We start from the raw sequence: 16,067 nt of genomic DNA, 5'->3' as shown, positions 1-16,067 counted from the left end.
CGGACGTTGAGGAGGATGAATCTCATAGTTTGGGGTGTGATGGAGTTGTTGCTGGAGGGAGGTGGATGGTCCTGGGTCTCGGCGGAGGTCAAGAAAAGTCAGCAGTGAGGGCAGGTGAAGAGTCTGTGGTTGTCGAGTGGTCAGGAGGGGGTGCAGTTTAGGTTACTAGCCAGTGTTGAGTTCAGGGAGAGCTGAGGAGCTGTAGCGTTGCCAGGCCAGAGGGCCATGGGTCCTTGCACTGGTCGCAGTCGGGTCACGGATGGGCGCATATGGGTTTACCTTTCCCATGCCTTCAGGGAGCTAGTGGCGTGCCTGCTGCATGGCCACGCAGCAGCCATCATTAAATAGGGGGAGGGAGGGAGATGCAGCTGGGAGGCAGGGGGAGGGGCCATGGGGGCAACAGTGCAAGGGATAAAAGCAGGAAAAGACGGGTGGAGAAAACGGGCAGGGGGCACCAAACAAGGGCACAGGCACAAGGGTAGGGCAGAAAAAGGAAATACAAAGAAAATAAGAAGAAATACAGTGGAGGAGAAACAAAAGCAGGCAGGCAGGAAGAGATGCGAGGCAGAGTGGGTGCCGGCCTCGAACCCGGGTCGGCAGGGAGAAGGAGGTAGAGGCACTTCAGATGGGGTAGTATCGTGGCCGAGGTAAGGCAAGTTGCTCAAGGTAGGGATTCATCAAATCAGAGCAAGAAAGACTGCAAATGTATTAAGGAATACAGAAAAATGCTAGAAATTCAAAGCCATTTTTTCCATATGGCAAATGAAATATTTTACAGGCCACCAAGGTGCTCTAAGAAAAACTGATTGTAGGGGCACACAAGCTGAGCACTAAAACGTCAAACGAAGATACTTCAAGATGACTTACAGCATCTTTTTCACATAACGTGGTTACTGGGACCAATGTACAAAGGTACTTTGTGTTCCCAAAACCAGTAATTCACCAAAAAACAGAGTTTGAAACAGTAAAAAACATCTCAAAATCTCAGCATTTTTGACTTGTATTATGGTTTTTGTTACACTTTCTGAAATGCAAAAAGGAGTGAATGAAAAAAGATCCCACTTCCTACATCCCAGTGCTTTTTGACTATATGAAAGAGTTTGGTAGCTTCGATGGGGTAATCTATGTCAGAAATTGAGCATCTGTGGCTAGTCACCAAGGTATTAAACCCTAATATTGCTTTTTGTTCCAATGATTAGATACATATAAAATGAATTAGCAAGTGCACAGTTTCCAACAACGTGTGTTTGTAAACAAAGAGCTTAAACAGGGGTGTGTGCTACCCTCCATCCTTTTCAATTTACCGATTGGTGACGTGGAACCAGCAATGGAAAACCAAAAGCCCTGTTCACCAGCAATTCTATACTCTGAAGTACAAAGACAGCGCTATGTTGTTACACTATTTTGCAAATGACCTTCCGCATTCATTAAACAACTTCTGCAAAGACAACGGCCTAGAATTAAATCTCGAAAATACTAAAATTGTCATCTTCTCCCAGATCCGCACGAGGTATCCTTGGATATGGACATTAGGTCAGTTCACAATTTCAAGCACTGATTTTAACAAATATCTTGGCATCACATCTCAAAATTCAGGTTCAAGTAAACTGCAGATGGAAGCGCTCCAAAAAAGATCTCTTTTTTATTGGTAAAAGTGGAAAACATCCTTACATGCCCCTCTCTCCTAAAACTGCTGCTGGTCATAAATGCCACAAATCTGCCTTAATTTGTCTATGGCCTTGAAATATTCCCAGACCAATTTGGAGGGCGGCTGAATTTAATCCAATCAAGGTGACTCAGATCAATATTTAGACTGCCAAAATCTATTAGGAAAGCCCACATTCATAAGGATTTCTGCCTCACAAAAAATCCATTGGCACAGAGGGCAAACATATTAATGTTTTGATTTAAATTTTAAAAAATGGTAGAAGCTGGGAGCTTTAATTTAATTTTAATTTTTTATAGAGCGCTAACAATCATCCAGGGTAGGATATCATGGCGCTATGCTTGCTAATGTGCATGTAACGTGGGTGAGAGCCCAGTTAGATTTATTCAGGATGGGGGAAGAGGAAAGATTTTAGCTGTTTCCTAAATGCCAGGTGGCATTCTGTGAGTCGGAGGGCTGTAGGTAGTTCGTTCCATTTGGCAGCAGCGATATGGGAGAAAGCGCGCTCGCCCATCCTAGCTCTCTTTACCCAGCAGGTTTTTGCACGAGCCAAGAATTGAGAGCGGAGGTTCCGAGTGGGAGCATAAAACTGAATCCTATTTCTAAGGAAGAGGGGGCCAGTTTTGTGCAGTGCTCTATGAGTAATGCACATCATTTTAAAAGATGCTCTTTGCTTCATTGGTAGCCAATGGAGGTAACGCAAACAGCTCTTGGCCGAGTCGTATTTCCTTTTCATGCAAATGGCCTTGGCTGCTGCGTTCTGCACCAATTGGAGCTTGGTGAAAAGATACTCGGCCATGCCTACAAACAGAGAGTTTCCGTAGTCCAGCCTACTCATCAAGAGTGACTGGACCAGGATCTTTCTACACTCCATTAGAATCCAGGGGAAGACTCTCTTAAGCATTTTTAGGATTGCGAAGCCTTTTCCGCATATGGCAGCTACATGAGTCTTCATGGATAGGGCAGTATCTATGGTTATTCCAAGGTTCCTTGCTGTTTGTGACGGGGCAGGTGGGGTGCCCAGCGCTTTTGGCCACCAGTTGTCATTCCACAGCTGGGTGTGACTTCCGAACAGAAGTATCTCGGATTTATCTGCATTGAGTTTTAGACAATGCTGGTGCATCCCTTCAGCCAGTTCAGCAAGACAGTTAAGTAGCCTTTCTTTGGGGTTGTTTTTTTCATCCAGGATGACAGTGAGTTGGGTGTCGTCGGCATAGGAACAGATTTCCACACCCCACTTTCTGCCTATTCCCGCCAGGGATGAAACAAAAATATTAAATAAAGTTGGGCTTAGTGAGGCCCCCTGTGGGACCCCGTATTTGATATTCCGGCATGGGGACGAGAACTTACCCATGCGCACTGATTGTGATCTGTCCGGTAGGAAGGACCGCAGCCAGCCCAGTGCTTTGTCCCTGATATCTTTAGATGCTAGGGTTTCCAGAAGCAGGTGGTGGGGGACGGTGTCGAAAGCCACCGAGAGATCCAACAATATTAGGGCAACTGTCTTTCCCTGATCTACGTGCATCCTGATGTGATCCAGCACTGCTAGGAGAGTTGTTTCCGTGCTGTTATTGGCCCTGAAACCCGTTTGTGTGATGTCCAGCAGATTGTTTGCCTCGAGAAAGCTGGCCAGTTGTCTGTTGACCAGTTTCTCTAGGACTTTCGACAGGTAGGGAAGTTGGGATATGGGTCTATAGTTGGCCGGATTGTTAATATCTAAACCTGCTTTTTTTATAAGGGGAGTGACTGTGGCGATCTTCCAGCTGGATGGGAACTCTGCAGCATCTAACGAATGATTTAATACCTGAGTCACTGCAGGACAGATCAGGGGAATGAGCTGCCGGAAAATATGATGAGGGCAGGGGTCCAAGGGGGAGCCAGATTTGATTTCGAGCATTGCATTGCCTACTTCCTCTTCGGAGTATGGGCCAAAGCTAGTGCAGCAGGCTTGGGGGCAGGAGGACTCGTGATCCATCAGGCTGCCTGTTTTGGGTTTAGAGAAGGATGAATAGATCTTGTCTATTTTTTCGCAAAAGAAGTTATTCATTTTGTCGCAGCCTGTTTGAGAGGGAGTCAGGTTGGACGAGAGATTGGCAGGACTGCAGAGCTCTTTTACAATTTTAAAAAGCTCTTTTGAGGAGTTCTTGTTCTCTAAGATTCTGCTGGAAAAGTAATCTTTTTTTGCCTTCCTGATGGCTTTAGTATATTGTGACAGTTCTTTTTTGTAAACAGCCCTCGTCTCCTGAGTTCTTGTTAACCTCCATTTGTGTTCGAGCATTGTGCATTTCCTATTTTGTGCCTTCAGTTCTTGCCCGTACCAGTTTTCGGACACGGTGCGCCTGGGGTTGGCATCGCGACGGAGCTGTGAGCAGTGCTCCAGGGCTGAAGCGATGTGGCTCTGAAGTCTGTCTGTTGCTTCGTCAACACCTGACTCGCCTCTAGAAGGATGGACAAAGTGTTTCCGAAAGGTTTCAACTTTGAAGTTGGCAAAACTTCTCCTATGGGTTGTTATTTGGTTGGAGGACCTAGGGTTTTTTGTGGGTAGGTGAAAGTTAAACTCGACCAAAGAGTGGTCCGTCCACAATAATGGTTTAATAGCAGAAATAGAGATTGAGTTGATATTAGAGAACAGCAGGTCAAGGGTGTGTCCTGCCCTGTGCGTTGGCTGATTAATTTTCTGGTACAGCTGCAGGATCTCCATATTCTCGGTCAGTTGTCTGGTGAGGGGGTTGTTACTGTCGTCATAGTGGATGGTAAAGTCCCCTATGAGCAGTATATTTTTGTTCTGAAGGCATATTGGCATAGCTTGTGATAGGAGTTGGGCGTTAAAATCAGAGGTGCAGCCAGGAGGATTATAGATAATGGCACCGCCGAGTAAGATGGTGGTGTTGATGGATACTGAAAATGCCATAGCTTCATGGCTACTGGCTTGAGTAATTACCTCCTGTCTGCAAGTGAGGGAGTCTTTAAACAATAAAGCTACCCCACCTCCCTTCTTTTTCTCCCTATTCAGGTTGAGTATTTTATAGTTATCAGGGAGGGCCGTAGCGATGTCCGGGGTACTGTGGTTGTCCAGCCATGTCTCTGTGATGAAGGCTAGGTCTGGTTGGTCGTTTTCGAGAATGTCCCAGATTTTGATGGCATGTTTGGGGAGGGACCTTACATTTAGCAGAATACATTTTAAGACCAAGTTGGGGGTAGTGAGATTAATAGGGCAGTGCCAGGGGTCACTCAGCCAGTGGCAATTCCGACAACTAACTGGTCCCATGGTGTTCAAAGGGCCCAGTTGTGCACACGAGGCATAGTGCGATGTGCCAGTGGTGTTTAGTTGCCTTAGTTCGCTGCCTGAGTATGTAGTGACGCCATTCCTCCATGGTTGTGGATGACTAGAGGAAGGGCCAGGGGTTATGGCCCCGTGTCCCGGACTGTCGCGGACGGGTGCAGATGGGCTTGCCTTTGGCGCGCCTTCGGCGCGCTGACGGCGCGCCCGCTGCGCCCGTCCGCTGCGCTTCCGGTGCAGTGGCTCCATTTTATAACGGCAAGGGCGGGAGGGTGGGAGGGGCCGAGCACTTGTCTGCTCGCCCTTCTCGTGCCCTCACCTAAGATGGCGGGGGCCCCAGCAGCGTTTACTCGGTTGTGGAGGGGGAGAACAGGGGGCCCTTCGAGTCACCGGCACACCAATGGTTTTGAGAGGCGGCGGCGGGTAAAACACGGTAATTTAGGACACAATATATTTTGAAAACTATTAAAATCAGTTAACAAAATGTTAAAAATGATAAGAGCACAATTTATATACAATTTTAAAAGCGCTAGCAGGTACAGCGTTTTTGTTTAAAAGAGGTCTCGGCTTTCCGCCTCAGGACGATTCTTACCACACTCCTACACACACTAGCAGTCAGAGGGGGAGTGTAAGTGAGGCTTTTGTAATGGCGAGGGCGGGAAGGTGGGAGGGGCCGAGCACTCGTCTGCTCGCCCTTCTCGTGCCCTCACCTAAGATGGCGGGGGCCCCAGCAGCGTTTACTCGGCTGTGGAGGGGGAGAACAGGGGGCGCTTCGAGTCACCGGCACACCAATGGTTTTGAGAGGCGGCGGCGGGTAAAACACGGTAATTTAGGACACAATATATTTTGAAAACTATTAAAATCAGTTAACAAAATGTTAAAAATGATAAGAGCACAATTGATATACAATTTTAAAAGCGCTAGCAGGTACAGCGTTTTTGTTTAAAAGAGGTCCCGGCTTTCCGCCTCAGGACAATTCTTACCACACTCCTACACACACTAGCAGTCAGAGGGGGAGTGTAAGTGAGGCTTTTGTAATGGCGAGGGCGGGAGGGTGGGAGGGGCCGAGCACTCGTCTGCTTGCCCTTCTCGTGCCCTCACCTAAGATGGCGGGGGCCCCAGCAGCGTTTACTCGGCTGTGGAGGGAGAGAACAGGGGGCGCTTCGAGTCACCGGTACACCAATGGTTTTGAGAGGCGGCGGCGGGTAAAACACGGTAATTTAGGACACAATATATTTTGAAAACTATTAAAATCAGTTAACAAAATGTTAAAAATGATAAGAGCACAATTGATATACAATTTTAAAAGCGCTAGCAGGTACAGCGTTTTTGTTTAAAAGAGGTCCCGGCTTTCCGCCTCAGGACGATTCTTACCACACTCCTACACACACTAGCTTTAAGTTTCATATTGGGAAAGATCTGGCCAATGTATCTTTTTTGCCTTGGTAAACTACCATTGAGAAGTTGTCCTTGAGGCTTATTGCTGACATCAAATCAGCAGTGAAAAGCTGAAAGCCCTGTTCACCTAGACTCAACTATCAACAACTCTACACTCTAGAGTACACAGATGACACTATGGCCCTAATTTGGATGTAGGGTGAACTTGAATCCGTCAGACACCATTTCGATGTGGGAACTCACCGACCGTAGGTCGGCGGGTCCGAACACACTATTAAGATGCGATCGCACATGATGCGTTGCATACTCCCATTTCCCTACAGGAGCTTGTTCTGCCAGCAGTTTATGCCTGCAGCAGAAGCTCCCATAGAGAAATAAGAGTTAGTGTAAATCCCTGCACGGTGCCTGCCACATGCTGGTGGGATTTACAGGGGGGTACCTGGCCCCCAACTGGATGCAGCAGTGAGAAGGGGGCCCTGCTAAGTGCCCCCACAACTGTTTACGATATCCTTTCCATGTCGTAAAGCCCTACATGGAAAGTCTTTCTGAGACCGTCATCATAATACCAATGGCAGAAATGCCATTGTAGGGATTATGTTGCAGTTTCTGGCTGGTTGATGGCTTCTTGAGCCTGCCAGAAGCTAGTCAGAATGACCGGCCAATTTGAGTTCCGACAGCTTACATTTTAATTAGGTATTCGGTAGTCAAACCAGGGATGTCAGTCGGAAAGTTTCTAACCTATGGTTGGAGGCTTTCTGACTGGCATACTAATGAGGCCCTAAGTTGTTTAACTATTTGGCCACTTCCCTTCCACATTCATTAAACAACCTGGCTATTTACTGCAAAGACTGCTACCTAGAAATAAATCTTGAAAAATCTAAAATTGTCATACTGAGGTTCTGCAAGAGGCATCCTTGGCTATGGAAAGTTAGGTATTTACAGTTTCTAGCACAACATTTTACATATACGTTGGCATCAAATTTCAAGCATCAGGTGCAGGTAAATTCCATATGCTCAAAGGGATCTCCTTTGCATTGAATAAAGTGAAAAACACCCTTGTTGGCCCCTCTCTCTTGCCACTACTGCGAATCATAAATGTCAAATATCTGTCTTCATTAGTCTTTGGCCTTTAAGTGTTCCCTGAAAAATCTGGAGGATGGTTAAATCTAATTGGACCAAGGGTATTCAGATCAATAAGTAGACTGCCAAACTTGGGGGGGTGTTCAAGATGGCAGTTGGGACAGACGTCTAACTGTGAGCTCTGACCCACCACAGTAATTTATCTGCCTATATCTCCCTCACAGATCACAGACATGGTTTGGGGGTACCTGCGCCCCTTCAAAGGGACCTGTGATTGTGTATCCTGGCATTGTTTGGTTGCCAGCTTCCAAAAGAGAAGCTACAGCATGCCCCACCAGGTATGCCTCCCAGACTGAGAATAGGGCATCAATGACTGGAATACAGGACTGTGGCATAGCCGTGTGCTGCTGAAGTGCCGGAGGTGGGGGTGCCCCAGTGAACTACAGCGGGGATGCTACTGCAGTAGACAGACACTGCCAGGTGGATTTGGCTGCATTTAGAGGTGTGGAGCATCTAATGCATCATGCCCAGTGGAACCTAGGTAGGAGTCCCACACGTTCTACACGATTGTCCAGCTGGAGGAAATAGATGTCCACGGTGCAATTGGTGTACCCCCCTCATTTTAGAAGGATCAACTGAAGCAGCATGCAATAAACTACCTGACTGTGATAGGGAATGCACATACAGAAATTTTGACAGGGGAAGGCCACGTCACCAGCAACACATTACTTGAGGTAGGACTTGATCTCCTCCAGGCACTATACTCCCACACATTACCTGTGCAAGCAACACTCTCCTTTTATGTCCTGGAAGGCTGGGGTATATCCTCACTGACCTACGCTATGTGCGATGGCCCCTTTCACGTTGCCCATTATTATTCACTCGCTCTGCCCTGATGGGGTGTGAATGCTTCCCCATGTGACTATTTTGGGGAGAATGGACCCTTGCTGTTCTGCTGGCCACAGTAGAATGAGCATAAACCTCTGACCAGGACACCTGCAGGTGCTGGACCCATAGGTAGCACACCTGGATCTGTTATCCTGCTGCCTCTTCCACTGTATGTCCTCCGCTTCTGTGGATAGCACCCCATCACTAGAGCTGCATTGTGAGGGGAGGAACTCTCCCTGGTGCCTGCCATGCTGCCTTGCAGCCTCCATGTGAACCTTGCCTCTGGCCTTACTCTGGGGCCCTCCCTTATGGTTCCACAGTAATACTGCCAATCCCATCTCTTCATATAGTGGCTAAAGTAAAGACAGGGAAAGGAAGAGACGGTGTCCACATGCACATATCTGCTGGCTAATTACAAACTGCAGTGGAACTCCTCTTGCAAAACCACACGTAAAAAGTTTTCAAAACTCTTGTCAGCAGTCAATAGCTCATACTCCACATTGGATCCTAAACTGACTCATTCATGATTGACAATGTATTTTTGAGAGAGGATCATAAGACATTCAAAAACTGGGTGCAGGATACAGAAAAAGAAATGGCGCTGATTCACCCTTCTGTCACATAGTAGCAATGACAGATTGAGATATTGAAGTGGCAATCTTGAGAGCCATAAGGAATGTCTAAGAAGGCCGCTCATGGAGGAATATCATCAGGGTGGTAGGCCTGCCTAAGGAGGGGAAGGCCTGAGTATTGACTTTTAGATGGAGCAGTGGCTGATGGAGGAGATGCTGGGAAGAACGTCTTTCAAGTTATTTTATGTTGAGAGTACCCACTGGGTACCTGGTTATCCCCTTGCACCAGGAGCACTACCAAGAACAATGGTGGTAAGGCTCTTCAATTTCAGAGATCGGGATAACATACTGAAATTAGCTTGTGTCAAGGGTCTCTGGTGTGTTAATAACAGCACTGTTACCATTATTCCGGATTACACCGTAGATGTACACAGACAACAGGATGCATTTCTAGATGTGAAACAGAATATTCATGCCCTGGGGGTCAAATATTCCCTCTTATTCCTGGTAAAGTTGCAAGTCATTTCTTGCACCTGGACTGTGTTCTACACAATGCCCCAAGGCACTCAGTCATGGTTGGAAACTGGAGAGGATCACCATGCTCACCCCAATTGGTAGGTGGCAGTGAATGGTAAACTCAGCAATGCCTCCATAGCTCTGCCCGGAATACTGAATGGATCTGTGTCAGAGAGAGGGTGCAGTGGCGGTGGGGAGAACTGTCCGCACTATCTGACCAGAAGAACCTTGATTTTGATAGAAATAATGGAGCTCTTCAGGACGACACACCGGTGGTTGTACACCCAAAGCAGCTGTAGGATGGTACACAAGTCACTCCAATTACTGTGGACCTGTTTGGGTCCATTTGAGTATTGGTTAAGTTTGTCCCTTTTCTCTTTTTATATTTTTTCATTGGGATCAGCAGAGGCAGTAGGTGAGAAAGAGGGAAGTTTGCAACAACCAGTCCGCTGCAAGGGTAGCTTTCTACATTACTAGGTAGATGGGGACCTGGGTAGTGGGACTTGTTAGCGACAGCCTTGGATCTCCCCCATCACCGGATAGACTTTGTGTTAGTTGCTGGTTTATTAATGACAGTAAGGCTGGGCTGTGGGGTTTGTTGTGGTTTGTTAACTCTGCTTTATTATTATTTGCTTTTTTTGAATTGCTGTTCCACCTAAAACTAAGAAATTGGCAGAGGCTGAGTGATATAAGTTTCATCTTGGCAAAGAGATGGCCAATTAGTCTCCTTTGCCTAGACATACTGTGATAGAGAAGTTGTTAATGGAACTTTAAATGGTTTCACCATGGTCCTTGAACATTTCTTATGTATGGATGCTTTAGACACCTTCTGGGAGAATTGTCAAATATCAATTGATGAATGCTGACCAGCACATTTTACTGGCAAAGATTCTTGATCAATAGGTAGTATCTATTTATGTATTTGTACAAAAGCCTGCAGGCTAAGACATTAGCTCTGTGTAGACTAACTGTCCCTGTGGGCTGACTGCTGTTATTTAAGCACAGGTATGCTATGGCAAACTATTTGCACAAAGCTAGGAGTCTAAGACATAAGATCTGTGTGGACTAATTATCCCTATGAAATGAACATTATGAGCTGCTGTTATTTAAATGTGTTCTAACTCTATGTGCTCTAGGCATATATATGTGTGTATGTATGTATGTGTGTGTGTATGTATGCTCAGAAATCTCATTTTATAGCAAAGAAACATTCGCTCAGTGTTCAGCAAAGACTCCAGCCTTGATATGCTAGAGTGAGTCCCTGGTCCTTAAGAGGTTCCTCTCCAGGTCCTGGCACCTTGGCTGGCAATAGGGCGCACTCCTAAGAAGTAAGCAGAGGAACCCTTACGTTTTAAGCTGTTTGCAACTGCGAGCAGACCCATTTGTGCCATGATCTTGGAGCTCATGATGATCCCCAGCGCAAAGCTCCAGCAAACCTGACTCTTCGTACAACAGCAGCCAGAGATGCCTGGCTCTGCAATATCTGCTCTTTGTGCTATAGATTCAGCAGCTTGAGCTGACTGCCAACATGCAGCTCCACAATGACCACAATGACTGTCTCTGACACACAACAGGAACTGCAAGCTACAGCGATGGCCATGCCCATCCTCTGGCCTGCTCTTTATGCTTTTATGCTTTTAGGTGCTATATTTACCTACATCTTTGAAAATACATATCCATTGCCCACTGTGGATTTTACTGACCTGCGGCATGCACATCTCAGCATCTAGTGGGATTTGATTCATTAGAGTATACTCTCAAATTTATAACATGGCTAACGCACCATCACAATGACAAGGTCACTCAGTACAATATTGGGAATCAGGGTAGCGCTCCATTTTATTCAGATTGGTCTGGTGCTTCCAGGCCTGAAAATGCCTGGTGCCCATTATTCCAGTTTTACTAGCTGTGAGCTTGCACTAAGATAATACTAGTAAGGAGGTGGAGAGGAGGAAGGGGGTCTGGTACAGCTACAGCCCATCACCTGCCAAATGTGTGGGAACTTGACACAGGGAAGAACATTCTCCACAAGCACTGCATTATAGTCCAGTCTGCCCTCACATTGTCATTCTCCTGAAAACCACTAGAATACCACCTAACAATACAGAGCACAGCACAGCAGAAGCCAGGATGGAGTGAAATAGCACCCTGGCAGGGTGAGATGCACAGGCCCAGGGCTGAGAGCATCCCTCCTATGCCTTTCACTGCCAAATGGATGGAGGTGCACTAACTTTCTCCAAGGTTGGCATGCCCCTGAGTAGCAAACCATCACTGCCCCTTCACTTTCATTTACCACTAGCTGGAATTGAAAAAAAAACATTCACAATTTCACTCAGAAAAATACCTAGTTCTCCACCGTTATACTCCATTCCGCTCTGTGTGGCCCATGTGACTGCACAGGAGATGTAAGGGGTTCACCTCATTCTTTTACACCCATTATTGTTGGTCTTAAAGAGGGAGCGGTTACACGCCAAAAGCGATTACTACAGGTGCTTTACAACCAGCCATTTTGTAATTGGTGCAGAGATTTCAGTAAAGTAGACACAGGTGACACAACAATGTCAGTGTTGTTTGTTCTCTTTGGGTTCCTGTGGGGACTGTATTCTCTTTCTCCTAGTCCTCTTTTCCTCCCGTCCTGTTGGTGCCTCTCCTGTACTTGAAGAGTATTAATGAGATGGTGAAATATAGGGGGATTTGAAATTAAAAAAAAAAAATGTTCCCAGGTAGATCTGTTGCTTTACATGAGAAGAAGCAGGCAGTTTTAGAAACCAAGGGGCATATTACGAGCACCGTTGCATCACTCTTGCTCCACAATATGTGGAGCAACAGCAACACGACTCAGAATTGAGATTTATAAAGCCATGCAAGGCACCTTGCATGATCCTCATAGGCTTCATAAATCTTGAGTAAAGAAACGCAATGCAGCGCAAATCACTGCATTGAATAACTTTCGGCCAATTAGGCTATCCATGTGTGTTGCATGGGTGTTCCTTAGCAACGTGCATGGGTTATAACACCCCTTCCAGCAGAAAAACAATCCTGCATTCAAGGCAGGCACTCTTGCATCATTGTGAAAGGGTGTCTGCCTTGGTGTAAGGCAAAATTACACCAGCACAGGGTAAAAGGGAGGAATACACTGTATAATTTTAAATACAACATATTCCTGGCATTTTCCTATCATGCAGTGCAGCACAGCACAGCACAGTAAGGTGATTTGCTGTTCTGCCTGATAATCTTGTAAAAACATATGCCCCCATGTAGTTTGTCTGTGCTCTGGGCATGGACTGGGGTGAGATAAACCAGGTCATCAGTGGTTAAGAGCAGGCTGATCTGTGTCCAGTGGAATCACAACAGATGGTGTGCATGTGTGAGGATGAAGGAAGTGTCAAATTATATTCCACTTGTAATTGATAAGACACCTTGGGGTAAACAAATGGAGGCATTATAGAACATCTTTCAACATGGATGAATTGCATTTCTGTACCCAGGAACACAGTCTAGCTTGCACAGTCAGAGTTATCCTTGTAGTTGTAACATACCCTATGCTTTAATGGTATTAATTGTAGACCTGCAGCAGTTAACACTTTGAAAACATGCTTCAAGTAGCACAAGAGAGCAACTTAATTCACCAGGTCACATCCATAAAATTGAGAGCTGCTTGAGTGGGGCAGTGAGTTCACAAAAACTTCAGGCTGTTAGGTTTGTGGTTGTCTGTTCCCTTTGAACCGACATGATGGCTGAAGGGCAAGGAGCTTCGGCCGGGAGATCCCTGTCTAGGGATTGCCTTTTGGCATAAATCCCGGGGAACAAATCCCTTTTGGACCACCTACATCCCCAGGGATCTGTGTACTATGTTCCTGTGATTTTCCAACCCCAATCGAATTTGAGATCCGCTATAGCACCTACCAAGTAACCAGGAAAGTCTGCCACTAATGGAGCTCAAGCAACTTGGCCAATGCACGGCTGAGCTGCCTATGTTGGTGAGAGGAGATGGGCTGGGGTTCACCCCTCCGGCCATCACCTACCTTCCGGGCATGGCCCTGGTTGCTCGGCATCCCGCTACAACTTCCTCTTCCCACACATTCCAGGCCTGCTGCCAGGGCACCAGAGTCACTTTCCCCAGACAAAACAGGAAGTGAATGCCGCAACGCTGCTGCCCTTGTGTCCCTGAGCATTTTCCTGGACAAACTGAGTGAGAGCTGAGATTTCCTGTTTTCCACCCTCCGGACCCCGTGGCTCCCTCACGCATCCAGTCCGTCTCCCGGAGGTTGGTTTCCTCACAGATTTTTTGATGAATCTGTAATTCCTCCATTTTGTGCTGGAGGTATATGGTGACTGGGACCTGGATTCTCCATCTTGACGGTGTTAACTTCATACAAAGATCACCGCATGCAGGCAGTCTATGTCTTGGGGTCACCAGCCTGTCTTTTGCATCCAGTTGACCCCCCCTTCGGAACGCTTTCTCCCTTTTAGCAATGATGGTCACTGCAAGACATCCTTTCCTCACCCTACTTCTGGCCCTATCTACAGCCCAGGTACTCCGGTGTAGAGAGCGAGTCCAGCCCCGGATGCTGCGTACTCCGTGACCCCCCACCGGACTGTGGGCTAGTTGACTTTGACTTTAGAGGGTCCCCTGGTGTATAACCTTCTCCATTGCCGGTATGCCTGACTGGGACTGATTTCCAGCTTCTGGCTCAATTCCCCTCCCCTACCACCCTCTATGCTCCATGAGACTTGTTTTTGTATTATTTGTTCTCTTGTAACCAATATAATAAGTACAACTGTTTTCTTACTCCACATCCATGTAAAGTGGTCTGATACCTCTGGGTCTAGTTAGAACTATATACAACTCCTCAAATAAATAAATACATGTTCACTCTATGAGGCTGACATGGTTGTACTCTCTTTGGTGTTTTAACCTGAGTTCCGCTGATAGATTAATTATTGGCTGTCACGGCATTCAGTCACTGGTAGACAAAGTAATTCAGCCCCCTAAATCAAATCACTTACTGTAAAAGGAAACAGGTTCTGAATAAGAACATTCAAGGGTGGACAACAAGAAGACCAGGGTGTAGAAGAGCATGTTGAATTCCATGGTGCCTTCCTTAGACTGATCAGCAATATTTTCTTTTTCCTGTGGTGAGGGAAAGAGAAATATAATTGTACATAAAATACAGACTACTTGTCTTTAGGAAATTGAAGTAAAGTACTATCAATCAATCAATCATTTGTAAACAATGTGGCAAGACTTTTACTTAATTTTTACTGTTTACCGATATTCATGCAGCATTCGCAAAGGGCTGATTGTCACATCTAAACACAGTGCAAGCATCACTTTTGTGTATAAATATATATTATTTCCTTCTCTGTATTCACGTCCTATTCCCTATGTATGAGCAGTTTTGCTGTTCCATAGAAATTGTTACCTAGCTGAGGTCAAATTACTTCCCCCAATATGATACTCCCCCAGTGGCGTTTACCATTGGGCAATTATTGCTAGGACCATGTTTCCAGTAGAGAAGCATGTTTTGGTTTGCTCATAACTTTGGCACTATTTGATGTATCTCTAGGAAACATTCTAAAACGATGTTCTTCCACCTCAGATCCTTCCTGTAATGTTATGGAGTGATCGGTCATGCGGGTACAGAGAAAAAGGGGACCCCAAAATAGATTCATTTTTCCAATGGAAATTTAAACACTGCTGCAGCCCTAATGGAGAATATGGGAAGAGTGCATGACTGTTTTGGGTAGCTCGAGAGAACTGACCAAACAGTCATGTGCACTTAGGAGTGGCAAACCACTCCTCCCCTGCTTCTCTGTCCTTGGAGCAGCCTATCCCAGAAAGCTGCCACAGCAGAAGGAAACTTAAAATGATAATAGTGTGAAGAGCCACCACTGAGGAGTGGCTGGCCCTTTGTGGTTTGTCCGCAGCAGTTTTATAATGCACCGGACGCCAAGAACATCACCCTGCACCCTCGACCACCAGCGCCCTACAAGGCTCAATATATTCACCTCATCTACAACCGCTGCCAGCTCTGATTAGGAGATTTCTGTCTGTTTCTACATCTATGGTGACAACACCTAATTGATTTTTAATCTCATTGGTGCCCAGTCGACCTCACTATCATTAAATGTGTGTCACCAGAATGGTTGGATAAAATGTTGTCATAGGACCAGTATGAGCCAAAGATAAGTTCTGATAGTGTATGGAAACCTCTCCATCAGCACAGTCTGTGTGGTCATTTTACAGCTCGAAGTGATAAGGTTAAACAGATTGGAGCCAAAATAGACCAGCAGCCTAAAGTGGCACCCCAGGTACAGAAAGTTTCATCGTACTGGACTTATCGGTTGTGCAAACGTACACCTATCCTCCCCTTACTTTCTCCAGAAGGTGGAAATGGAACCATGTCTGCTTTGATTCGCTCCAGATTGATTACTGCAATGCCATAGACCTAGATTTAAATAAAGGTCTGTGACAAGAAATTCATTTAATTCAAACTCAGTCCCCTAGATTCAGCAATTCAGCTCCCGTTTTGACAGAGCCAGACCTATACTTGTACAACTTTATTGGCTTCTTATCCACTCCGGAGGATGCTTTCATGTCTTGTCTATTGGGAGCAAATGCCTTCTTGAATCATCACCTGCCTCACTCCAAGCATCTGTAGAT

The 16,067-nt window shown here is 46.1% G+C and overlaps 1 protein-coding gene across 1 annotated transcript in view; it reads right to left on the bottom strand.

Annotated features, from left to right (window-relative positions):
* LOC144819251 (uncharacterized) overlaps positions 1-14,530 on the bottom strand; it is a 69,504-nt gene extending 54,974 nt beyond the window's left edge. Inside the window, exon 1 of the mRNA XM_078677219.1 lies at positions 14,411-14,530. Within this exon, the coding sequence (XP_078533345.1) occupies positions 14,411-14,495 (85 nt within the window). The 5' untranslated portion in view covers positions 14,496-14,530. The remainder of the gene's footprint in view (positions 1-14,410) is intronic.
* Between the last annotated feature and the right edge of the window lie 1,537 nt (positions 14,531-16,067).

The sequence above is a fragment of the Lissotriton helveticus genome, chromosome 2_1 (genome assembly GCF_964261635.1).
Source record: "Lissotriton helveticus chromosome 2_1, aLisHel1.1, whole genome shotgun sequence".
Taxonomy (NCBI): Eukaryota; Metazoa; Chordata; class Amphibia; order Caudata; family Salamandridae; genus Lissotriton; species Lissotriton helveticus.
This window is presented reverse-complemented; position numbering and strand designations above follow the sequence as displayed.